The sequence below is a fragment of the Oncorhynchus gorbuscha genome, linkage group LG11, assembly GCF_021184085.1.
Source record: "Oncorhynchus gorbuscha isolate QuinsamMale2020 ecotype Even-year linkage group LG11, OgorEven_v1.0, whole genome shotgun sequence".
Classification (NCBI taxonomy): Eukaryota; Metazoa; Chordata; class Actinopteri; order Salmoniformes; family Salmonidae; genus Oncorhynchus; species Oncorhynchus gorbuscha.
Genome location: NC_060183.1, coordinates 41,600,358 through 41,625,211, shown reverse-complemented (window position 1 = coordinate 41,625,211; position 24,854 = coordinate 41,600,358). Strand labels below are relative to the sequence as shown.

The 24,854-nt window shown below is 43.9% G+C and overlaps 1 protein-coding gene across 2 annotated transcripts in view; it reads left to right on the top strand.

Annotated features, from left to right (window-relative positions):
* The window catches only part of LOC124048653 (M-phase phosphoprotein 9-like), a 28,824-nt gene that overhangs the window by 615 nt on the left and 3,355 nt on the right, over window positions 1–24,854 (top strand). The window contains exons 2-17 of one of the 2 annotated variants that reach the window (XM_046369643.1): window positions 271–343; window positions 574–677; window positions 870–989; window positions 11,717–12,195; window positions 12,961–13,110; window positions 13,203–13,290; window positions 13,484–13,699; window positions 13,987–14,034; window positions 14,148–14,212; window positions 15,477–15,578; window positions 15,779–16,003; window positions 16,119–16,249; window positions 16,752–17,054; window positions 17,137–17,257; window positions 17,450–17,523; window positions 21,661–21,854. In XM_046369643.1, coding sequence (XP_046225599.1) covers window positions 271–343; window positions 574–677; window positions 870–989; window positions 11,717–12,195; window positions 12,961–13,110; window positions 13,203–13,290; window positions 13,484–13,699; window positions 13,987–14,034; window positions 14,148–14,212; window positions 15,477–15,578; window positions 15,779–16,003; window positions 16,119–16,249; window positions 16,752–17,054; window positions 17,137–17,257; window positions 17,450–17,523; window positions 21,661–21,854 — 2,493 coding nt within the window. Of the gene's footprint in view, window positions 1–270; window positions 344–573; window positions 678–869; window positions 990–11,716; window positions 12,196–12,960; window positions 13,111–13,202; window positions 13,291–13,483; window positions 13,700–13,986; window positions 14,035–14,147; window positions 14,213–15,476; window positions 15,579–15,778; window positions 16,004–16,118; window positions 16,295–16,751; window positions 17,055–17,136; window positions 17,258–17,449; window positions 17,524–21,660; window positions 21,855–24,854 lie in introns of both variants that reach the window. The other variant, XM_046369642.1, reaches the window with a different exon arrangement.

Genomic DNA, 24,854 nt, shown 5'->3' with positions numbered 1-24,854 from the left:
TCCTTTTGAATTTCTAGTAGCTGGATAAAATGATGTAAAACTATTTGGATTACTGGAGTCAGTAAAATGCGCTGGCGTTTTTTTTATATCACTTTGAATTTTGTCTGTTTGTCACTGTGTCTGCCCTGCTTTTATATGCGTCACAATCAGTTGAAACAGGATTCCTTGTGGGGAAGCATTTTGAAAAGGAAACAATAAAACACTGGAGTTAGCTTTGGGTCTCATTCTCTCTCCTTCTCCTATGTTCATTTCTCTTCTCTCTGTTTTCAGCATGGGTCGGCTGCTACCTTCACCAACTCCTTCCCTCTGAGGAGAAGTGACAGCCTCATGTCTGAGGCCTCAGGTAACCACACACACAGACACAGGACTCTTTTTGTATCCGCTCTAAACATTGGCCTACATCCTGCGCGGTCTTGTCACCTTGTTGAATAACACTGTTGCCTTTGCTTGAGCAGCAGTTCTGAAATGCGGTCAAAGCAATAATGCTAAGTGCTTGTAGTAACATAGTTATAAAGCAGTCTAGTATAGAGGTTGTTAAAATGTACTGATACGTGTCTGCTTCTTGTCCTTCAGGTCTGACGTACTGGCGCCTGGATGAGAGTGAGCTCTACCGCCCTCTACCTGACAGCTTCGACAGTGGAGCCTACCTGCTGCTGCAGGAGGCCTCTATCAGTCTGGTAGGTGAAGGTCAAAAGGACAACCCAAACTTGTTCCACCTTAAATACTGTGTTTGTTATCATTGTGCTGAAAAAGTTAGTCTTTTCTTAGGGAAATCGTTTTCAGACCTCAATCCCAAGTAAATGAAAACAAATGACACCACCTCCCTCCGTTGTATTGGTTTGTTGTGCGTCTCTCTCTGTGTCTCCCAGACCTCTCCAGAGGACCAGAAGCGGTCTCTCAGAGAGATCTACCACAGCAAGCAGAGAACTACTGAGTCTAAACACACTGACTGGGACCGCTCTCTCACCTGCAGCCCCACGTCACCACAGGTATACACACACACACACACACACACACACTAAGGTTGGGCGGTATCCAGATGTTCATACCGTTTCTGTACCATACCGAGGTATACTGTATTACCAGAAGTGTACACAAGGGGTCCTATAAAAAAAGAATTGAGCTATCTTCTTGTTTACAGCAGAGACGTTCAAGCCCATCCTGGATCAAGATCCCTGTTGCCTAACTGGTTTTGTGCTTCTAATTAAAAACATTTAATAAATAAGTGTATATATATATGTTTATTTTTTTGCTGAGTTACAGTTCATATAAGGAAATCAATCAATTTAAATAAATTAATTAGGTCCTATTCTATGGATTTTACATGACTGGGCAGGGGTGTAGCCATGGGTAGGCATAGACTCACCCACTTGGGGGCCAGGCGCACTCAATGGAGATCCAGGCCCAGCCAATGATAATTAGTTTTTCCCTACAAAAGGGCTTTATTACAGACAGAAATACTCGGATGTGAGCTGGCGTGGTTACACGTATGGCCGGTTGGACGTACTGCCAAACTCTCTAAAACAGTGTTTTTATGGTACATCAATGAACATTGGATTCTCTGGCAACAGCTGTGGTGGACATTCCTGCAGTCATCATGACAATTGCACACTCCCTCAAAACTTGAGACATCTGTGACATTGTGTTGTGTGACAAAACTGTACATTTTAGTGGCCTTTTATTGTCCCCAGCACAAGGTGCACCTGTGTAATGATCATGCTGTTTAATCAGCTTTTGGCATACATGTTGTGTTTCTAGTTTTGATGTGTGTGTGTGTATACACATACATTTATATACATACTGGTAAAGTAGGAAGTTTACTTACACCTTAGCCAAATAGATTTAAACTCAGTTTTTCACCATTTCTGACATTTAATCCAAGTAAAAATTCCCTGTTTTAGGTCAGTTATGATCACCACTTTATTTTAAGAATGTGAAATGTCAGAATAACAGTAGTGATTTTATTTCGGCTTTTCAAATCAAATCAAATTTATTTATATAGCCCTTCGTACATCAGCTGATATCTCAAAGTGCTGTACAGAAACCCAGCCTAAAACCCCAAACAGCAAACAATGCAGGTGTAAAAGCACGGTGGCTAGGAAAAACTCCCTAGAAAGGCCAAAACCTAGGAAGAAACCTAGAGAGGAACCGGGCTATGTGGGGTGGCCAGTCCTCTTCTGGCTGTGCCGGGTAGAGATTATAACAGAACATGACCAAGATGTTCAAATGTTCATAAATGACCAGCATGGTCAAATAATAATAAGGCAGAACAGTTGAAACTGGAGCAGCAGCACAGTCAGGTGGACTGGGGACAGCAAGGAGCCATCATGTCAGGTAGTCCTGGGGCACGGTCCTAGGGCTCAGGTCCTCCGAGAGAGAGAAAGAAAGAGAGAATTAGAGAGAGCATATGTGGGGTGGCCAGTCCTCTTCTGGCTGTGCCGGGTGGAGATTATAACAGAACGTGGCCAAGATGTTCAAATGTTCATAAATGACCAGCATGGTTGAATAATAGTAAGGCAGAACAGTTGAAACTGGAGCAGGAGCATGGCCAGGTGGACTGGGGACAGCAAGGAGTCCTCATGTCAGGTAGTCCTGGGACATGGTCCTAGGGCCCAGGCCAGTTGAAACTGGAGCAGCAGCATGGCCAGGTGGACTGGGGACAGCAAGGAGTCATCATGTCAGGTAGTCCTGGGGCATGGTTCTAGGGCTCAGGTCCTCCGAGAGAGAGAAAGAAAGAGAGAAGGAGAGAATTAGAGAACGCACACTTAGATTTACACAGGACACCGAATAGGACAGGAGAAGTACTCCAGATAAACAAACTGACCCTAGCCCCCCGACACATAAACTACTGCAGCATAAATACTGGAGGCTGAGACAGGAGGGGTCAGGAGACACTGTGGCCCCATCCGAGGACACCCCGGACAGGGCCAAACAGGAAGGATATAACCCCACCCACTTTGCCAAAGCACAGCCCCCACACCACTAGAGGGAAATCTTCAACCACCAACTTACCATCCTGAGACAAGGCCGAGTATAGCCCACAAAGATCTCCGACACGGTACAACCCAAGGGGGGACCCAGACAGGCCGACCACAACAGTGAATCAACCCCCCAGGTGACGCATCCCCCCCCCCAGGGACGGCACGAGAGAGCCCCAGCAAGCCAGTGACTCAGCCCCGTAACAGGGTTAGAGGCAGAGAATCCCAGTGGAAAAAGGGGAACCGGCCAGGCAGAGACAGCAAGGGCGGTTCGTTGCTCCAGAGCCTTTCCGTTCACCTTCCCACTCCTGGGCCAGACTACACTCAATCATATGACCCACTGAAGAGATGAGTCTTCAGTAAAGACTTAAAGGTTGAGACCGAGTTTGCGTCTCTGACATGGGTAGGCAGACCGTTCCATAAAAATGGAGCTCTATAGGAGAAAGCCCTGCCTCCAGCTGTTTGCTTAGAAATTCTAGGGACAATTAGGAGGCCTGCGTCTTGTGACCGTAGCGTACGTATAGGTATGTACGGCAGGACCAAATCAGAGAGGTAGGTAGGAGCAAGCCCATGTAATGCTTTGTAGGTTAGCAGTAAAACCTTGAAATCAGCCCTTGCTTTGACAGGAAGCCAGTGTAGAGAGGCTAGCACTGGAGTAATATGATCAAATTTTTTGGTTCTAGTCAGGATTCTAGCAGCCGTATTTAGCACTAACTGAAGTTTATTTAGTGCTTTATCCGGGTAGCCGGAAAATAGAGCATTGCAGTAGTCTAACCTAGAAGTGACAAAAGCATGGATTAATTTTTCTGCATCATTTTTGGACAGAAAGTTTCTGATTTTTGCAATGTTACGTAGATGGAAAAAAGCTGTCCTCGAAATGGTCTTGATATGTTCTTCAAAAGAGAGATCAGGGTCCAGAGTAACGCCGAGGTCCTTCAGTTTTATTTGAGACGACTGTACAACCATTAAGATTAATTGTCAGATTCAACAGAAGATCTCTTTGTTTCTTGGGACCTAGAACAAGCATCTCTGTTTTGTCCGAGTTTAATAGTAGAAAGTTTGCAGCCATCCACTTCCTTATGTCTGAAACACATGCTTCTAGCGAGGGCAATTTTGGTGCTTCACCATGTTTCATTGAAATGTACAGCTGTGTGTCATCCGCATAGCAGTGAAAGTTTACATTATGTTTTCGAATAACATCCCCAAGAGGTAAAATATATAGTGAAAACAATAGTGGTCCTAAAACAGAACCTTGAGGAACACCGAAATGTACAGTTGATTTGTCAGAGGACAAACCATTCACAGAGACAAACTGATATCTTTCCGACAGATAAGACCTAAACCAGGCCAGAACATGTCCGTGTAGACCAATTTGGGTTTCCAATCTCTCCAAAAGAATGTGGTGATCGATGGTATCAAAAGCAGCACTAAGGTCTAGGAGCACGAGGACAGATGCAGAGCCTCGGTCCGATGCCATCAAAATGTCATTTACCACCTTCACAAGTGCCGTCTCAGTGCTATGATGGGGTCTAAAACCAGACTGAAGCATTTCGTATACATTGTTTGTCTTCAGGAAGGCAGTGAGTTGCTGCGCAACAGCCTTCTCTAAAATCTTTGAGAGGAATGGAAGATTCGATATAGGCCGATAGTTTTTATATTTTCTGGGTCAAGGTTTGGCTTTTTCAAGAGAGGCTTTATTACTGCCACTTTTAGTGAGTTTGGTACACATCCAGTGGATAGAGAGCCGTTTATTATGTTCAACATAGGAGGGCCAAGCACAGGAAGCAGCTCTTTCAGTAGTTTAGTTGGAATAGGGTCCAGTATACAGCTTGAAGGTTTAGAGGCCATGATTATTTTCATCATTGTGTCAAGAGATATAGTACTAAAACACTTGAGCGTCTCTCTTGATCCTAGGTCCTGGCAGAGTTGTGCAGACTCAGGACAACTGAGGTTTGGAGGAATACGCAGGTTTAAAGAGGAGTCCGTAATTTGCTTTCTAATAATCATAATATTTTCCTCAAAGAAGTTCATGAATTTATCACTGCTAAAGTGCAAGTCATCCTCTCTTGGGGAATGCTGCTTTTTAGTTAGCTTTGCCACAGTATCAAAAAGGAATTTCGGATTGTTCTTATTTTCCTCAATTAAGTTAGAAAAATAGGACGATCGAGCAGCAGTAAGGGCTCTTCGGTACTGCACGGTACCATCCTTCCAAGCTAGTCGGAAGACTTCCAGTTTGGTGTGGCGCCATTTCCGTTCCAATTTTCTGGAAGCTTGCTTCAGAGCTCGGGTATTTTCTGTGTACCATGGAGCTAGTTTCTTATGAGACATTTTTTTAGTTTTTAGGGGTGCAACTGCATCTAGGGTATTGCGCAAGGTTAAATTGAGATCCTCAGTTAGGTGGTTAACGGATTTTTGTCCTCTGGCGTCCTTGGGTAGGCAGAGGGAGTCTGGAAGGGCATCAAGGAATCTTTGTGTTGTCTGTGAATTTATAGCACGACTTTTGATGTTCCTTGGTTGGGGTCTGAGCAGATTATTTGTTGCAATTGCAAACGTTATTTCTTTCATCACATTCCCAGTGGGTCAGAAGTTTACATACGCTCCATTTATATTTGATAGATTTGCCTTTAAATGGTTTAACTTGGGTCAAACGTTTCAGGTAGCCTTCCACAAACTTCCCACAATAAGTTGGTTGAATTTTGGCCCATTCCTCCTGACAGAGCTGGTGTAACTGAGTGAGGTTTGTAGGCCTACTTGCTCGCGCACACTTTTTCAGTTCTGCCCACTAATTTTCTATTGGATTGGCTTTGTGATGGCCACTCCAATACCTTGACTTTGCCAATTTGCCCAAACTTTGGAAGTATGCTTGGGGTCATTGTCCATTTGGAAGACCCATTTGCGACCAAGCTTTAACTTCCTGACTTATGTCTTGAGATATTGCTTCAATATATCCACATAATTTTCCCGCCTCATGATGCCATCTATTTTGTGAAGTGCACCAGTCCCTCTTGCAGCATAGCACCCCCACAACATGATGCTGCCACCCCTGTGCTTCACAGTTGTGATGGTGTTCTTCAGCTTGCAAGCCTCCCCCTTTTTCCTCCAAACATAACGATGGTCATTATGTCCAGACAGTTCTATTTTTGTTTCATCAGACCAGAGGACGTTACTCCAAAAAGTACGATCTTTGTCCCCATGTGCAGTTGCAAACTGTAGTCTGGCTTTTTTCTGGCCGTTTTGGAGCAGTGGCTTCTTCCTTGCTGAGCGGCCTTTCAGGTTATGTCGATATAGGACTTGTTTTTACTATGGATATAGATCATTTTGTACCTGTTTCCTGCAGCCTCTTCACAACGTCCTTTGCTGTTGTTGTGGGATTGATTTGCAAATTAATACCATTTAAATGTAATGTTCATTGCATTGGATATATTTAGCTTATCATATGGTGACAGAAACAAACTTTTTACCTTATCATAAGGAGACATAATTGCAAATGATTAAGTCCTTCCAATAGAAATATAAAAATAACTTTATTTACGAATTTAACTTTAATTAAATGAATTTACTTTTCATATGGGATGATTTCACTGAACAACAAAAAGGCCTTTTGAATGATCCCGAATGATTCCCAATGATCCATTGCATCTCCCCCAAAAACTTTTCAACATACATCTGTTAAATGATAGACTAGAAACTAAAGTTTTGGTTGTCTTCCTCTCAGGTTTCCATGTCTTCTCCCTGGACGACCTCAATGTTCACCTCTTGAACATCAGATTCTGAGGCCTCATCTTCACTTTCCAACCTTACTGAGGACGGCTTATCGTCAGGCTCAAAAAGCCTCAAATTTGCCCGGATAGCCACCAATTTTTCAACCCTTGTATTGGTCACCCTGTTGTGTGCTTTGGTGTGTGTGTGTGTGTGTTCCCAAACAAGGACCAGTTACGCTCTGAGGCGGCTGATGTTGGTGGGATTTGGAGGATGTATGAGGCAACAGGGGAAAGAGCCTCAGATCCACAAAGTCCCTTCCACCAGGTGGCTGATGAGATATGTTTGCACGACTACCATGTTGCATCTCCATCCTAAAGCCCTTGCTTGGAAGTGCACTTCGCCAGACTGCCAAGAACCTTGCCCTCATCCAGGCCAAAGTGGTGAGGCACAATAGGCCTTGTTGATCTCTGCACCAGACAGGATGCTCTTGCTAGCATACTTGGTGTCCAATATATACGCTGCAGCGTGTATGGGCTTCAGGCAGAAGTCTGTATGTACTTCAGAACTGAAGTTACCTCTGCCTGGAGAAATAGTGAAGTGGGCAGGGCAGTATGGATTTTTTCTCTTACTTCTGTAAGCAGTCTGAACATCAGACAGGATGGCATGGTCTCCCTCAATCCATGCAATAGCAACTACTATAGGTTTCAGGCTGCTTACCACTCGTCATCCAGGAGGATCCTCTTGATGGGGCTGTCCATATCGGCAGACTGTGATATGGACATTTCTTGGAGAGACTCCTGCCCCTCCAGGAGACTGTGAAATATGATGACAACACCACCCCAACGGGTGTTGCTGGGCAGCTTCAATGTGGTGCTCTTATTCTTCTCACTTTGCTTGGTGAGGTAGATTGCTGCTATAACTTGATGACACTTCACATACCTAACCATTTACTTGGCTCTCTTGTAGAGTGTATCCATTGTTTTCAGTGTCATGATGTCCTCGAGGAGCAGATTCAATGCATAAGCAGCACAGCCAATGGGTGTGATGTGAGGGTAGGACTCCTCCACTTCAGACCAAGCAGCCTTCATGTTCGCAGCATTGTCTGTTACCAGTGCAATTATCTTCTGTGGTCCAAGGTCATTGACTGTCTTCAGCTCATCTGCAATGTAGAGACCGGTGTGTCTGTTGTCGCTTGTGTCTGTGCTCTTGTAGAATACTGGTTGAGGGGTGGAGATGTAATTAATTATTCTTTGCACACAAAAATTCAACCACCCATCAGAGATGATTGCAATACAGTCTGGTTTCTCTATGGTTTGCGTGACCTTCACTTGAGCTCTGAACTCTGCATCCAGCAAATGAGTAGATAAAGCATGTCTGGTTGGAGGGGTGTATGCTGAGTGAAGAACATTCAGAAATATCTTCCAATACAATACACATTGCCTGTGAGTATCAGAGGTGAACCAGTTGCATACACAACTCGAGCAAGACATTCATCAGCATTTCTCTGACTACGTTCCTCCATTGAGTCAAAAAACTTCTGATTCCGGGGCCTCCCGGGTGGCACAGTGCTCTTAAGGCACTGCATCGCAGTGCTAGCTGTGCCACCAGAGACTCTGGGTTCGAGCCCAGGCTACAGCCGTCCGCGACCGGGAGGTCCATGGGGCGACTCACAATTGGGCTAGCGTCGTCCGGGTTAGGGAGGGTTTGGCCGGTAGGGATATCCTTGTCTCATCGCGCACTAGTGACTCCTGTGGCGGGCCGGGCGCAGTGCACGCTGACCAGGTCGCTAGGTGTATGGTGTTTCCTCCGACTTGGTTGTGTTGTGATGCATGGCTCTCGACCTTCTTCTCTCCCGAGCCCGTACGGGAGTTGTCGCGATGAGACAAGACAGTAACTACTAACAATTGGATACTAAGAAATTGGGGCGAAAAAGGTGGTAAAAAAAATCTAATAAAAATGAAACTTCTGATTCCAGGAGGACCATGAGCTGTTGTCACAAGCCAACCAATCCGCACTGCTTCTTAACACAGCGCGCATCCAACCCGGAAGCCAGCCGCACCAATGTGCATCATTTTCTATCTCAAATAGAAGTTGAGGGACTTTTGTCAGAGGTTGCTTGTTGTGAGCGCTGAGGGAACTTTATGCACTTGGCCAGATGATTCTGCCTCTTTGTTGCATTCTTCACATATGATTTGGCACAGTATTTGCAAATGTACACAGCTTTTCCTTCTACATTAGCTGCAGTTAAATGTCTCCACACATCCGATGCTGCCAGTGGCATTTTCCTGTAAAGATGAGGGAAAAATAAAATACAATTCGATGTACAGATAAATAGTTAAGCAGTTAGATTAAACATCTCCTTTGTAAGATAAATGCTTTAAAGTGACATGTATGGACAGAGGTGAATTAACACTCCTCAGTTAACCTCTCTAGGGTATGTGGGACGCTGACGTCCCACCTGACCAACATCCAGTGACTGTGCAGGGCGCCAAATTCAAACAACAGAAATCTCATAATTAAAATTCCTCAAACAGACATGTATTATACACCATTTTAAAGATAAACGTGTTGTTAATCCCACCACAGTGTCTGATTTCAAAAAGGCTTTACGACACAAAAAAACTGCCATTTTTCCAGCCAAAGAGAGGAGTCACAAAAAGTAAAAATGGAGATAAAATTAATCACTAACCTTTTGATGATCTACATCAGAATGCACTCCCAGGAATCCCAGTTCCACAATAAATGTTAGTTTTGTTAGATAAAGTCCATTTTTGTCCAAATACCTCCTTTTTGTTTGCATTTAGTACATTCAAATGCGCAGGCACTAGGTCCAGACAAAGTCAAAAAAGTTTTATTACAGTTCATAGAAACATGTCAAACAATGTATATAATCAATCTTTAGAATGGTTTAATAATAAATCTTCAATAATGTTTCAACCGGAGAACTCCTTTGTCTTTAGAAATGAAAGGGAACGGAGCGAACTCTCACGGGCGCGCGCCTGACTGAGCACATGGCCTTCTGGCAGACACATGACTCAATCAGCTTTCATTCTCTCCCACTTCACAGTAGAAGCCTGAAACAAGGTTCTAAATACTGTTGACATCTAGTGGAAGCCTTGGGAAGTGCAATATGACCACACAGACACTGTATATTGGATAGGCTAAGACTTAAACCTACAAACCTCAGATTTCCCACTTCCTGGTTAGATATTTTCTGAGGCTCTTGCCTGCCATATGGGTTATGTTATACTTAGACATCATTCAAACAGTTTTAGATACTTCAGTGTTTTCTATCCAAATCTACTAATAATATGCATATCCTAGCATCTGGGCCTGAATAGCAGGCAGTTTACCCTGGGCATGCTTTTCATCTGGATGTGAAAATATTGCCCCCTACCCCAAAGAAGTTAACAGGCTCAAGCAAGCTAAAACCCACATGGTAGCAAAAACTAACTAGCAGAAATTGTTAACAAGTTAGAAATGATTTAAACACACTTTCCTGTAGGCTAGTTAACAAAAGATCATGAATGTCATACAACATATATTCACCCCACCCAGTATTGTAATCAAAACTTACCAGAAAGCATGAAGTCCTTGGCTCAGACAGTGTAGTAGTGTGAGCGCAATAGCATCTCATTAGTGTGCAAGATCTTGAGATTCAGCTGTACATGTGATGGAAGAATGCACTGTGCATGCAGAGGGTTGCAATTCCATTGATTTGGGAATAGTTTAACCAAGTATGCCACAAGACCTAGAATTGCCTTATGTGTATCCCACAAAAAGGTTCACTGTTATAAGCTAAAAAATGTAAGCATAATTCCAGGACTTCATTTCCGGAAAAATGTAACATTTCACAGTGGGTGCGAGACACTGTGGCTTGTAGGCCACTCCAGGTCTCGCACCCACTGTGCAATTTGGTGGAGGATGGGTGATGATCTTGGGGTGCTTCAGCAAGGCTGGAATCGGGAATATTTGTCTTTGTGAAGGACGCATGAATCAAGCCACGTAGAAGGTTGTCCTGTAAGAAAACTTGCTTCCTTCTGCTCTGACAATGTTCCCCAACTCTGAGGATTGGTTTTTCCAGCAGGACAATGCTCCATGCCCCACAGCCAGGTCAATCAAGGTGTGGATGGAGGACCACCAGATCAAGACCCTGTCATGACCAGCCCAATCTCCAGACCTGAACCCCATTGAAAACCTCTGGAATGTGATCAAGAGGAAGATTGATGTTCACAAGCCATCAAACAAAGCCGAGCTTGCTTGAATTTTTGCGCCAGCAGTGGCATAAAGTCACCCAACATCAATGTGAAAGACTGGTGGAGAGCATGCCAAGATGCATGAAAGCTGTGATTGAAAATCAGGGTTATTCTTCCAGATATTGATTTCTGAATTCTTCTTAAGTTAAAACAGTAGTATTGTGTTGTCTAAAAATGAATATGAACTTATTTTCTTTGCATTCTTCGATGTCTGCATTTTTTTGGTTATTTTAACCAGTTGTCATTTTCTGCAAAGAAATGCTCTTATTGACAATATTTTTATTTGGGAGACATGTTGTCAGTAGTTTAGTTTATAGAATAAAACAAAAATGTTAATATTACCCAAACACATACCTATAAATAGTAAAACCAGAGAAACTCATAATTTTGCAGTGGTCTTTTACATTTTTTCCAGAATTGTATAATTATTTTAGTTTTTTTGTTTCACAAAACAATTTAGTTAATAGGTATCTTGATCCAGGAGTAGATTTGAATGTCTCTTCTGTACCCAAGAAGCTTGATCTTGACGTTTAGTAAACCAAATTCATAGCTGGAGCCCTGAGCTGGATATAATTAATTTGACATATCTTACTTTTCTTATAGTTCTACTTGCAGTTATAAGCAGTGGCGTAGCACGTACCCTGGCAGCCCCCACGAGGCGGGGGTGTCCCCAACCCACAGTATTGAAAATCATACTGTCGGTATACCCCGGTATACAATATAAACAATATATCGTCTAACACACACAGACACCTGCTCTAACCCTTCTCTTTGTTCTAGGTGTTAACTCTAGATCCCACTATTCAGCTCCGTCAATCAGATCGAACCTCCGGCTTCACCTCGCCCTCCCACTTCAGCAGCCCCTCCTACCCCACCCAGCCGCAGCTCTACCCCCGCGTTGACACCCCTGTCAGCCCAGACAGCATGGCCGAGGGAAGTGCCAACCCCGGGGACACAGACTGCGCCTCCAACGCCTCCAGCCTCTCCGCCGTTGCACCTACCCTAGCCAGAGTGGCCTCTCCTCGGATTAAACCAGCCCCGTCGTCCCCCTCTACCTCCAAGCCCTTGATGCTCCCCAGCAGCCAGCAACGCAAGGCCTTAGTCACTCAGGCCAGCGAGGAGGAGGGGAGTCACACACACACCAGCACCCTGAAGCAACTGGCTGTGTCTGGGAGGCAGACGCACTCTCACACACACTCCCGGAGCGGCCCTCGTATGGAGAAAGCGGCGTCACTGGAAGACCCTGTGATCGTCTCTCTGTGAGTGGCCAGAGGGCTGGTTATGTTTTTATATATTGGGTCACACAGGGGCGTCATGCAGTCCACACATCTGAGGGGTAAAAGTCCCTGAGGATAGCTGAGAGGTCGACAAGTTGTATTTTTCATAAATTTGAAATCATTTTTGTTCTGCAATCAAGAGCCATAATTATACTTAATTCTATGTAAAAAAAAAAATGTTTTGTTTTCTGCATATCTAAGCATACTTCTTGAGCTGTGTGTATCCTGACTGGTGGTTAATTTTTTATGACTAAAATCTGGGTAAAAGATTGAAAGGAGTATCTTTTTCAGTACATTTAGTAATTGCTCGCTTTTCTAAAGTCTACCAACCTTGCCAGCAGGCATGCTAGCTAAGATAGAGTAGCTAGCTTGTCTAACTAACTTGATTGCCTGAAATGGCTTCTTGGCAGCTGGTGATGTGATTGGGAACCTATCTGGGCTAGCGAAAGCCAACTTCATAAAATTGCTATGTATTACTGTAAGCCACTGTAGACCACTGTAGTATTACATAGAACCAACAAATTAAACCCTTTTTTTAAATTCTGGGAAATCAGAGGGGGCACATGCCCCTGTGCACCCCATTGGGCATGACACCTCTGGGGCCACACTAATATTATTTAGGGCATAGATCAGAGGAACAAGTAGTAGAATAACTAAGGTAATTGATACATACTGAATACTACTAATCTTCTTTCTCCTCCCATTCCTCCTCTTTTCCCTTCTTTCTCTTCTCCCCTCTTTCTCCAGGCTGAGGGAGAAGCTGAGGGAGAAACACACTCGTCATATAGCTGATCTGAAGGCTTACTACGAGGCAGAGATCAAAGTCCTCCGGGACAAACTGGACCTGAGAGACTTGCCTCACGACCTGGAGCAGAGCAACCACACACTCAGACAGAGGTAGTGGCGGAGAGTGTGGGTGGGTGTGTTTGGGGGAAGGTTGGCGTGTGTGTGTGTGTGTGAGATCTAAGTTGTGGATGTTGTATTACCAGGTGTGCTCAGCTAGAGCGAGCTCTATCTGAAGCAAGCAGCCGTATCCAGGGGCTGGAGAACAAGAACACCATCCTAGAGAAACAACTGGTAGGATACTGTTATACCCTTAGGTGTGTGTGTGTGTGTGTGTGTGTGTGTGTGTGTGTGTGTGTGTGTGTGTGTGTGTGTGTGTGTGTGTGTGTGTGTGTGTGTGTGTGTGTGTGTGTGTGTGTGTGTGTGTGTGTGTGTGTGTGTGTGTGTGTGTGTGTGTGTGTGTGACGAGCTCTGCTGTCTCTTTCAGGCTGACTGGCCAGAGCGCTACGACACAGCCTGCTCCACGGCAACGTCCCTGCAGCAGCGATTGGACGAAAGCAGGCAGTCAGGCAGGGAGAAGGACTCCTCGGCCGGCCGCCTCAGGACCCGGGTCCGGCAGCTAGAGGAGGCTTTGGAGAACGCCTGCAGAGAAACGCAAGATAAGGAGGCCAGGAGGGAGAGGGAGTACAAGATGCTGCAGGACGTGAGTTCTGATGTTATACCAGACTAGCTAACCCTCTGACCCTCTGGGAAAGACTACTTTCTAGGTGTTGTAGTTTGGGAGATGACCTACAGAACTTCTGGAGAACATTACCTCTACGTCTCTTACACCAGTCTCTTATTTGAGCAGCTCTTTCAGTACCCGCTGGATGTGTGCAAGGGACCTTGTAATAAGCTATTTGGCTGTAGCACAAAGGTTTAATAGACACACTCCGATGTGTGTGTGTGTGGTCATGATGACTCAGGGGTTGTGGGTTTTTGTCTCCCTAGCTTCTGGGAGAGTATGACTCCCTGAAGAAAGACCACGGGGGGGTTAAGGTAACGGAACTATTCTATTAGTATAATCTATTGTCCTTTTCGCTGTTATTCCACCTCAAGAATAACAGGTGACACGTTGTTCTGGTTCTAACCTTTTTGTTCTATATCAACAGGACAACCTGGTGTCTACAGAGAACAAGCTGTTTGATGCCAACGAGCAGGTTTCTGAACTGAAAAGGTAACATCAAGCATCCAACACCAAGACCTGAAAACCAACATCTACAAGGTAGATATGCTAGATAAATCATAACTAGACCTGGGTTAAAAAATAGCCCTATTTGAGTATTTTCAAATAACGTGGTCGAAAATCTAATTCTATTTGAAGGTGTTTTCAAATACAAGCGTCTTGTGTATTTGAGTGTTTTCAAATAGATGCCAATACTTTCCAAGTGTATTTCCAAACACATTCCAATATTCAACTACTTGTATTTTCAAAGAGAAAATGTGAACATATTTACTTCGAAATGTCTTTGTCATGATTAGACCTGGGTTCAAATACTATTTGGGGTATTTCAATTACTTTCAGAGTTATGTAATTTGTCCGAATCGGACATCCAGTTGTTGAGTGTTTTTTGAAATGTGTCGTAAGTGCTGAGAGTAGAGACTTCACCCCTACTCTTATGGCTCAAAATAAAAGCTATGCATGAAGCCTCTTTAGTCTTAAATTCCAGTTCCACCTAGTCGACAGATATTTAGGAGAGCTCATGAGCGGTCTTAACCTGTTAACTTACCAGAAAGGGTTTTTAACAATGGAGTAATGCAGTGAGTCAGTGGTTCCCGTGCCACAAGCAATTGCTTTGGTGGTGTTAAAATGTTTTGATATTTTTATATGATCACTCCATAAATAATCTGGACCTACATGCAACAGTATCTCTTGCGTTTTTCAAAATTATTTCACATGTAGCCTATATTTTATATGACATGCCTAAATACTTAGAACCACGAGGCTAATAAATAAACATGTTTTTCTTTTTGATTATTGAATTACCTACAGTGCCTTCAGAAAGTATTCGAACCCCTTGACTTAATTCCACAGTTTGTTGTTACAGCCTGAGATTTAAAAGGATTTAATAGATTTTCTTTGCACAGCCGTCTACAGACGATAACCCTGTGTGACAGTCTTAAAATGATCCTAAAACCTCTGAGCTGGGAGCTTTTGTTGTCGTCTTCAAACAGCTTTTAACATGATTCCTAGGACATTTTCCCTGATGTTTTGTGGATACGGGCCAAGAGTGACAGATTGAAGAATCCCTTTTGACTGAGAGAGGAGTTATTCTCTTTTGGTGTGACTATCTATTTTGGCAAACAAAGAATAGATGTATCATGTGCCAGCTTTTCTTTATCAGTGTGTTTTGTCCCAGCACCGGTGGCGATCCTGTAATTGACATGTCTCGATCACCCACACTCTCTTTCCTGTATCTGTCTGTGGCCCGCCTCCTCAGGGTGGTCTGTAAACTGGAGAGCCAGGTGAATCAGCTGGAGCATGAGAACCAGGTCAGGAGTCGCCAGGCTGTCCACAACCACACACAGCCTTCTGGAGCTGGGTACGGTCTCCTCTCCTCCACGTATGCATACATGTTGTGCTTCCGTTAGGTCCCAAAGCAGGTCTGACCTATAGCTGTTATTATTATTTTTAACCCTCTCCTGTCTCTCTGACTGACTCTAGCTGTTGTCACTGTTGTTAACCCTCTCCTGTCTGTCTGTTTGTCTGACTGTATTTGTTGTTACTGTTATCCCTCTCCAGTCTGTACCACCATCCGGACCTGTTGCTTTCGCCCAGCAAACACCCATGGCAACCAGAATCCACCTATAGAATTTCTCCTTGCCCTCAAACCGACCAATCACACAGCACCAGGAAGTCTCCCAGTCCTCAAACTGACCAATCACAGAGTTACAGGATGTCCCCTTGCCCTCAAACTGACCAATCAGGCAGCTCGGGCCACTTTACAGACCACACTGGCAGCAGGAGGTATGGTTGCAGTGTTAACTTTGGAATACTTCCTTTTAATCCCCTTTCCCCTTGATTTAACCCTGATTAAAAATCAGACCAGTTTAACACACCCGGGTCCTGTTTTGTCCTGTAGGTGTTTGTCCCCTCCAGAGCGTGAGCAGGAAAGGGGTGAGGTTGTGAAGGAGACTCGGGGGCCTCTGACCCCACTGATGAGGGCCCTGATAGAGCTGGATGAGACCAGAACCACTGAGGACCGGGCCCCCTGTAAGACCAGCCACAGTACCTCTGACTCACTCTCACTGGCCTCCAGTAAGACACACTCCTCATCCCACAGTAGGCCCTCCGCTTACTCACCAACTCATTCTCTTCACTCCGACATCAGCACGGTGCTAGAACAGTATAACATAACTCAGTCATTGGCTCCAGTCATAAAGTTGGAGGTTGTATTCTCCCCTCAGCCTTTTGGATATGTTTTTTTTAGTTAATCTGAAACCAGCATTTTAAGCTTTTCTGTCTCGTGAAATTTGAGTGATTTTTGCAAACTAACATGATCTTGTCAGTTCTAAGAAAGTTCTCTAAAAGCTAGAGGACGTGTTTGATTCTCTAGTCTACTCTGAAGTCTTTTGATTGTTAGTCTGGTTTTGAGCTGTATACTTTAACTTATGTGATGATGCTGTGGTGGTGTTTGTTGAGATGCAAGACAGATTTCCCCGAAGGGGACACGATTATTATTAACTAGCTGTCTCTATGTATCTGTCTGTTGCAGGGCTGGGCAGCCGGAGGCCCACTGTTGGCTTCGTAGAGAGAAACCACAGAGAACCACCAACACAGGACAGGGGCGGGACTGGACAGGAGAGTGGTGCGTCCGGATGTGAAAGAGGCATGGTCTGTCTGAATGGAGGAAGGGATGGACCGCCCCAGGGTGTGGCTTCTCCTGGAAGGGCTGCGTCTGGGACATTCAGGGGAGTGTGTCTGCTGAGAGCCCAGAGAAGTCTGTCTCCAGAAGGCCACAGGTCCTCCTCTCTGCCCCCCCGCGCCCAGAGGGCCACCTTCCCCCCTACCACACCCAGTGCGTCATGTCATTTTCACTGCTATTTCCTTGTGTAGTTCATTGTGTAGGGTTCTTGAACTTATCTAGTGTTATGTTCTAGCTAAGAGAGAGACCCTGATGACGCCTCAGTCGGCTAAATCCAGCCCCAAACGCTGTCCTACAGAGAACTACTCCACCGCCTTTGGCAACCCACCACCACAACAACAGCAGCTACACAACAGGTACAAGGTTAAGTACCCCTGGACGACAGGACCGGTCCTAAGCTGAATCTGTGCACCCTTGATTAGTTTTCATCCTGTTCATTACAAGTGTGTCTTCTCCAGCTATTGTGTCTCATTATTCCTGACGCATTTTCCCTACCGTGTTTGATATGTTTTAGCCTCAGAGTTCAGGTTTGTGATTGTCTGTTTCAGGTTTGACGTGGCATCAGACCAGAGACACCACTCCTTCCACAACTCCAGCCCCAGGAAGAGACTGTTTTCAGAAGGTAAAAGAAGCAATGTTGTTTTACACTCTTGACACTTGGTTAGTGTGTTCAGTGGCTTGCAAAAGTATTCACCCCCCCTTGGCATTTGTCCTATTTTGTTGATTTACAACCTGGAATTAGAATAGATATTTTTTTTTGATTTACACAACATCCCTACTGCTTTGAAGATGCAAAATATTTTGGGGTGTGAAACAAACAAGAAATAACTTGAGCGTGCATAACTATTCACTCCCCCCCCCCCCAAAGACCAATACTTTGTAGCGCCACCTTTTGCAGCAATTACAGCTGTAAGTCTCTTGGGGTATGTGTCTATAAGCTTGGCACATATAGCCACTGGGATTTTTGCCCATTCTTCAAGGCAAAACTGCTCCAGCTCCTTCAAGTTGGATGGGTTCCGCTTGTGTACAGCAATCTTTTAAGTCATACCACAGATTCCCAATTGGATTGAAGTCTGGGCTTTGACAAGGCCATTCCAAGACATTTAAATTAGAGGTAGACTGATTATGATTTTTAAACACCGAAACCGATTACTGGAGGACCAAAAAAAGCCGATACCGATTAATCGGCGGATATTTTTTTATTATAATTGTTTCTTTATATATATATATATATAAATAAACAATTATACCAAATTAACACTTATTTTAACTTAATATAATACATAAATAAATCTATTTATTCTCAAATAAATAATGAAACTTGTTCAATTGGGTTTAAATAATGCAAAAACAGTGTTGGAGAAGAAAGTAAAAGTACAGTATGTGCCATGTAAAAAAGCTAACGTTTTAAGTTCCTTACTCGGAACATGAGAACATATGAAAGCTGGTGGTTCCTTTTAACATGAGTGTTCAATATTCCCAGTTAAAATGTTTTAGGTTGTAGTTATTATAGGACTTTCTCTCTATACCATTTGTTTCATATACCTTTGACTATTAGATGTTCTTGTAGGCGCTATAGTATTGTCAGCCTAATCTCGGGAGTTGATAGGCTTGAAGTCATAAACAGCGCTGTGCATCCCAGCATTGCTAAGAGCTGCTGTTTGAATGAATGCTGACGAGCCTGTTTCTGCCTACCACCGCTCAGTTAGACTGCTCTATCAAATATCAAATCATAGACTTAATTATAATATAATAAACACACAGACATACGAGCCTTAGGTAATTAATATGGTAAAATCCGGAAGCTATCGTTTCGAAAACAAAACGTTTATTCTTTCAGTGAAATACGGAACCGTTTTGTATTTTATCGAACGGGTGGCATCCATAAGTCTAAATATGACTTTTACATTGTACAACATTCAATGTTATGTCATAATTATGTAAAATTCTGGCAAATGAATTACGGTCTTTGTTCGGAAGAAATGGTCTTCACACAGTTCGCAACAAGCCAGGCGGCCCAAACTGCTGCATATACCCTGACTCTGCTTGCATAGAACGCCAGAGAAGTGACAATTTCCCTAGTTAATATTGCTTGCTAACGTGAATTTCTTTTAACTAAATATGCAGGTTTAATAAAGGAAAATGCTTGTGTGTTGATTTTAAGAAAGGAATTGATGTTTATGGTTAGGTACATTGGTGTAACTACAGAGCTTTTTTCGCGAATGCGTTTGTTAAATAATCACCCATTTGGCGAAGTAGGCTGTGATTTGATGATAAATTAAAAGGCACCACATTTGATTATTTGCAATGCAGGACAAGCTAGTTAAACTAGTAATATTATCAACCATGTGTAGTTAACTAGTGATTATGTTAAGATTGATTGTTTTTTATAAGACACAATTAATGCTAGCTAGAAACTTATCCTGGCTCCTTGCTGTACTGACGTAACAGGTGTTAGGCCTCCTCGTGGATGTAATGTAATCTGTGTCCACAAATTCTGATTACCGATTGTTATGAAAACTTGAAATCGGCCCTAATTAATCGGCCGACCTCTAATTGAAATGTTTCCCCTTAAACCACTCGAATGTTGTTTTAGCAGTATGTTTAAGCTCATTGTCCTGCTGGAAGATGAACCTCTGTCCCAGTCTCAAATCTCTTGAAGACTGAAACCGGTTTCCCTCAAGAATTTCCCTGTATTTAGCGCCATCCATCATTCCTTCAATTCTGAACAGTTTCCCAGTCCCTGCCGATGAAAAGCATCCCCACAGCATGATGCTGCCACCACCATGCTTCACTGTGGGGATGATATTCTTGGGGTGATGATAGGTGTTGGGTTTGCACCAGACATGGTCTTCCTTGATGGCCAAAAAGCTCAATTTTAGTCTCATCTGACCAGAGTACCTTCTTCCATATGTTTGGGGAGTCTCCCTCATGCCTTTTGGCAAACACCAAACGTGTTTGCTTATTTTTTTCTTTAACCTCATAGTCCGCCCCATCCCGCATGCGGTATCGTTACTACAGCCTCAAGCTCATTACCATAACGCAATGTTAGCGATTTCTAAAAATCGCAAATGAAATGAAATAAATATGCCTGCTCTCAAGCTTATCATTTTCTTAACAATCCTGTCGTCTCAGATTTTCAAAATATGCTTTAGAACCAGAGAAAATCAATAATTTGTGTAAGAGTGGTAATAGCTAGCTTAGCATTTAGCGTTAGCATTTAGCACGCAACATATTCACAAAAACCAGCAAAGGAATCAAATAAAATAATTTACCTTTGAAGAACTTCAGATGTTTCAATGAGGAGACTCTCAGTTACATAGCAGATGTCCAGTTTTTCCTGAAAGATTCTTGTGTAGGACACATCGTTCCGTTTTGTTACTATGCATTTGGCTACCGAAACTAACCGAAAATTCAGTCACCTACACGTCAAACTTTTTTCCGAATTAACTCCATAATATCGACTGAAACATGGAAAACGTTGTTTGAATCAATCCTCAAGGTGTTTTGTCATATATCTCTTCATTGAAATGCCGTTCCTGGAAACCTGCATTCTTCTCTGATTCGGATGGAAAAATACTGGTAGCTGACTTTTGCGCACCAATTTCCACACAGACACTTGGCAATTGTAGTCTCTTATGGTCAATCTTCCAATGATATGCCTACAAATACGTCACAATGCTGCAGACACCTTGGGGAAACGATAGAAAGTGTCCGTTCATTCCTGTCGCATTCACAGCCATATAAGGCGATCATGGAAAACGTAGCTTCAGAAATCCTGTTCATTTCCTGGTCGCTCAAACATCTTGGTTTTGCCTGAAGCTTTTGCTATAAGGCACTCAGTGAAAATCTTTGCAGTTCTGGAAACGTCAGTGTCTTCTTTCTAAAACTATCAATTCCAAGCATAGTCGAGCATCTTTTCGTGACAAGATATTGCGCTTAAAACGGGCACGTCTTTTTATCCAAAAATGAAATAATGCCCCTAGAGGACTAACAGGTTAAGCAGGGGCTTCTTCCGGTCTACTCTTCCGTAAAGCCCAGCTCTGTGGAGTGTACGGCTTAAAGTGGTTCTATGGACAGATACTCCAATCTCCGCTGTGAAGCTTTGCAGCTCCTTCAGGGTTATCTTTGGTCTCTTTCTTGCCTCTCTGATTAATGCCCTCCTTGTCTGGTCTGTAAGTTTTGGTGGGTAGCCCTCTTGGAAGGTTTGTTGTGGTGCCATATTCTTTCCATTTTTGAATAATGAATTTAATGGTGCTCCGTGGGATGTTCAAAGTTTCTGAACTTTTTTTATAATCCAACGCTGATCTGTACTTCTCCACAACTTTGTCCCTGACCTGTTTGGAGAGCTCCTTGGTCTTCATGGTGCTGCTTGCTTGGTGGTGCCCCTTGCTTAGTGGTGTTGGAGACTCTAGGGCCTTTCAGAACAGGCATATATCTATTGAGATCATGTGACAGATCATGTGACACTTAGATTGCACACAGGTGGACTTTATTTAACTAATTATGTGACTTCTGAAGGTAATTGGTTGCACCAGATCTTAAAGGGCTTCATAGCAAAGTGGGTGAATACATATGCATGCACCACTTTTCTGTTTGGTATTTTGTTTAGAATTTTTTGAAACAAGTCATTTTTAAACTTCACTTCACTAATCCAAATAAAAATCTATTTAAATTACACATTGTAATGCAACAAAATAGGAAAAATGCTAAGGGGGACACTACTACCCTCTTTCTCTCGCTCTCTCTCTCTCTCCAGCCACCCAGCGGTCATCTGGTGGTTCAGTTGAGTCATCGGGCAGTGTTGAGCCCCAGGAGGGGGTGTGTGGGCTGGGCTGGGAGGAGCAGGGGGCTGGGGGGTTAGGCTCAGACCTCCAGGACCCCGGGACAGACCTCCACTCCCTGGCCGATGCTGAGAGACTGTTTGACGAGCTCACTATGGAGAAACAACAGGTGAGACAGACTGTTACAAGGCTCATGTTATTAATCTAGACCCTCACAATAGAGAGGACATGCCGCTCACTAGCGATGTACAATATCAACAAGACCAAGCACAAAATGCTTTTTTACCCATACCTAAACCCCTAGCCCTACCCAGAGACAGCCCAGTAGATCTGTAAAGATTGCATGACCGTAAGCAATGTAATGGAATTGGCCTACCAGACCATTATTAGCATATCATATCCATCCAAACCCTTTCAAATCTACTGGGAGTTCCAATGGACTGGGGCTAAGAGTTGAGTTTGTGTTTTTATTGCACTGCTTTAAATCAAATCATATTTTATTGGTTGCATACACACATTTAGCATGATGTTATTGGGGGAAAGGAGGATACCTCGTCAGTTGTACAACTGAATGCATTCAACTGAAATGTGTCTTCCCCATTTAACCCAACCCCTCTGAATCAGAGCGGTGCGGGGGGCTGCCGTGATTTACATCCACCTCTTCGGCGCCCGGGGAACAGTGGGTTAACTGGGGCAGAACGACAGCTTTTTACCTTGTCAGCTCAGGGATTCGATCCAGCAACCTTTCAGTTACTAACTCCAACTCTAACCACTAGGCTACCTGCCGCCCGGCGGGTGTAGCGAAATGATTGTGTTCCTCACTCCAACAGTGCAGTTATATCTTAACAATTCACAACAATACACACAAATCTAACAACTGTTAAATTAAGAAATATATAATATTAGGACAATCAATGTCAGAGTCCAGAGTATAATTCTAGTGCATTCGGAAAGTATTCAGACCCCTTGACTTATTCCACATTATGTTATGTTACAGCCTTATTCTAAAATGTATTAAATTGTTTTTTTTCCCTCATCAATATACACACAATACCTCATAATGACAAAGCAAAAACAAGTTTTTAGAAATGGTTGCAAGTTTATATTGAAAAAAAAACCCGGATAAACTTTAAAAAACTTTATGGCCTTCCTGTAACATCGGGTGGTGTAGGTGGTGTAGGTGTCCTGGAGGGCAGGTAGTTTGCCCCTGGTGATGCATTGTGCAGACCTCACTACTCTCTGGAGAGCCTTACGGTTGAGGGTGGAGCAGTTGCCGTACCAGGCGGTGATACAGCCCGCCAGCATGTTCTCTATTGTGCATCTGTAGAAGTTTGTGAGTGATTTAGGTGACAAGCCAAATTTCTTCAGCCTCCTGAGGTTGAAGAGGTGCTGCTGCGCCTTCTTCACGATGCTGTCTGTGTGAGTGGGCCAATTCAGTTTGTCTGTGATGTGTATGCCGAGGAACTTAAAACTTGCTACCCTCTCCACTACTGTTCCATCAATGTGGATAGGGGGGTGTTCCCTCTGCTGTTTCCTGAAGTCCACAATCATCTCCTTAGTTTTGTTGACGTTGAGTGTGAGGTTATTTTCCTGACACCACACTCCGAGGGCCCTCACCTCCTCCCTGTAGGCCGTCTCGTCGTTGTTGGTAATCAAGCCTACCACTGTTGTGTCGTCGGCAAACTTGATGATTGAGTTGGAGGCGTGCGTGGCCACGCAGTCGTGGGTGAACAGGGAGTACAGGAGAGGGCTCAGAACGCACCCTTGTGGGGCCCCAGTGTTGAGGATCAGCGGGGAGGAGATGTTGTTGCCTACCCTCACCACCTGGGGGCGGCCCGTCAGGAATTCCAGTACCCAGTTGCACAGGGCGGGGTCGAGACCCAGGGATTTGATTTGATTTGAAAAACGTAAGTATTCAGACCTTTTCCTCAGTACTTTGTTGGAACACCTTTGGCAGCGATTGCAGCCTTCTTGGGTATGACGCTAAGTGCAAAGCTGTCATCAAGGCAAAGGGTGGCTACTTTGAAGAATCTCCAAATATAAAGTTTGTTGAACACTTCTTTGGTTATGACATGATTTCATGTGTTATTTCATAGTTTTGATGTCTTCACTATTATTCTACAATGTAGAAAATAGTACAAATAAAGAGAAACCCTGGAATGAGTAGGTTTGTCAATGTTTTACTGGTACTGTATATATGTATGTGGTGGGATATATGGAGAGTATGTGGATAGAATATTTAGTATATATTTAGGATAGTACAGTGTATAATTACAGCAATAGTTGAATAGGATTGATTTGCCTAGAATACGATATGTACAAATGAAATGAGTAGGAGGCCGGCTAGTGATGGCTATTTAACAGTCTGATGGCCTTGAGATAGAAGCTGTTTTTCAATCTCTTGTGGATGGGGGCGTGCTCCCTCTGCTGTCTCCTGAAGTCCACGATCAGCTCCTGGGTTTGTTGAGCTTGATTGAGAGGTTATTTTCCTGGCACCAATCCACCAGGGCCCCCACCTCCCTGTTGGCTGTCTCGTCATTGTTGGTGATCAGGCCTACCACTTTTGTGACGTCTACAAACTTGATGATTGAGTTGGAGGCGTGCGTGGTGCAGCGGTCATGGGTTAACAGGGAGTACAGGAGGGGACTGAGCACGCACGCTTGTGGGGCACCTGTGTTGAGGATCAGTGTAGTGAAGGTGTTGTTTCCTACCTTCACCACCCGGGGGCGGCCTGTCAGGAAGTCCAGGACCCTGTTGCACAGGGCGGGGTTCAGACCCAGGGCCCCAAGCTTAATGATGAGCTTGGAGGGTACTATGGTGTTGAAGGCTGAGCTGTAGTCGATGATGTAGTCCTATTTTATTGATTCCGTATATCTATCAATGACCGAGGCAGTCCTTTGACATCACACTTCACTAATCTCTATTGGATCTGTTCTACAGTATTACCTGGCTTTATGATTTTATAACCACTCCTCTCTCAATGATGTCTATTTATAGCTGGGTTCATATACACCCCCCCCCCCTCTTTCCTGTCCTACTCTATCCTTTCCAGCCCTGTCCTGCCTCTCCTGCTCTGTGTTATGACTGAGGGGTGCAAACTCCTTTCTCTTTCCCTTTACCCTTCAGCAGCCTTAAGTATCCTCCTGCCTCTGCCTAGGGAAACACACAC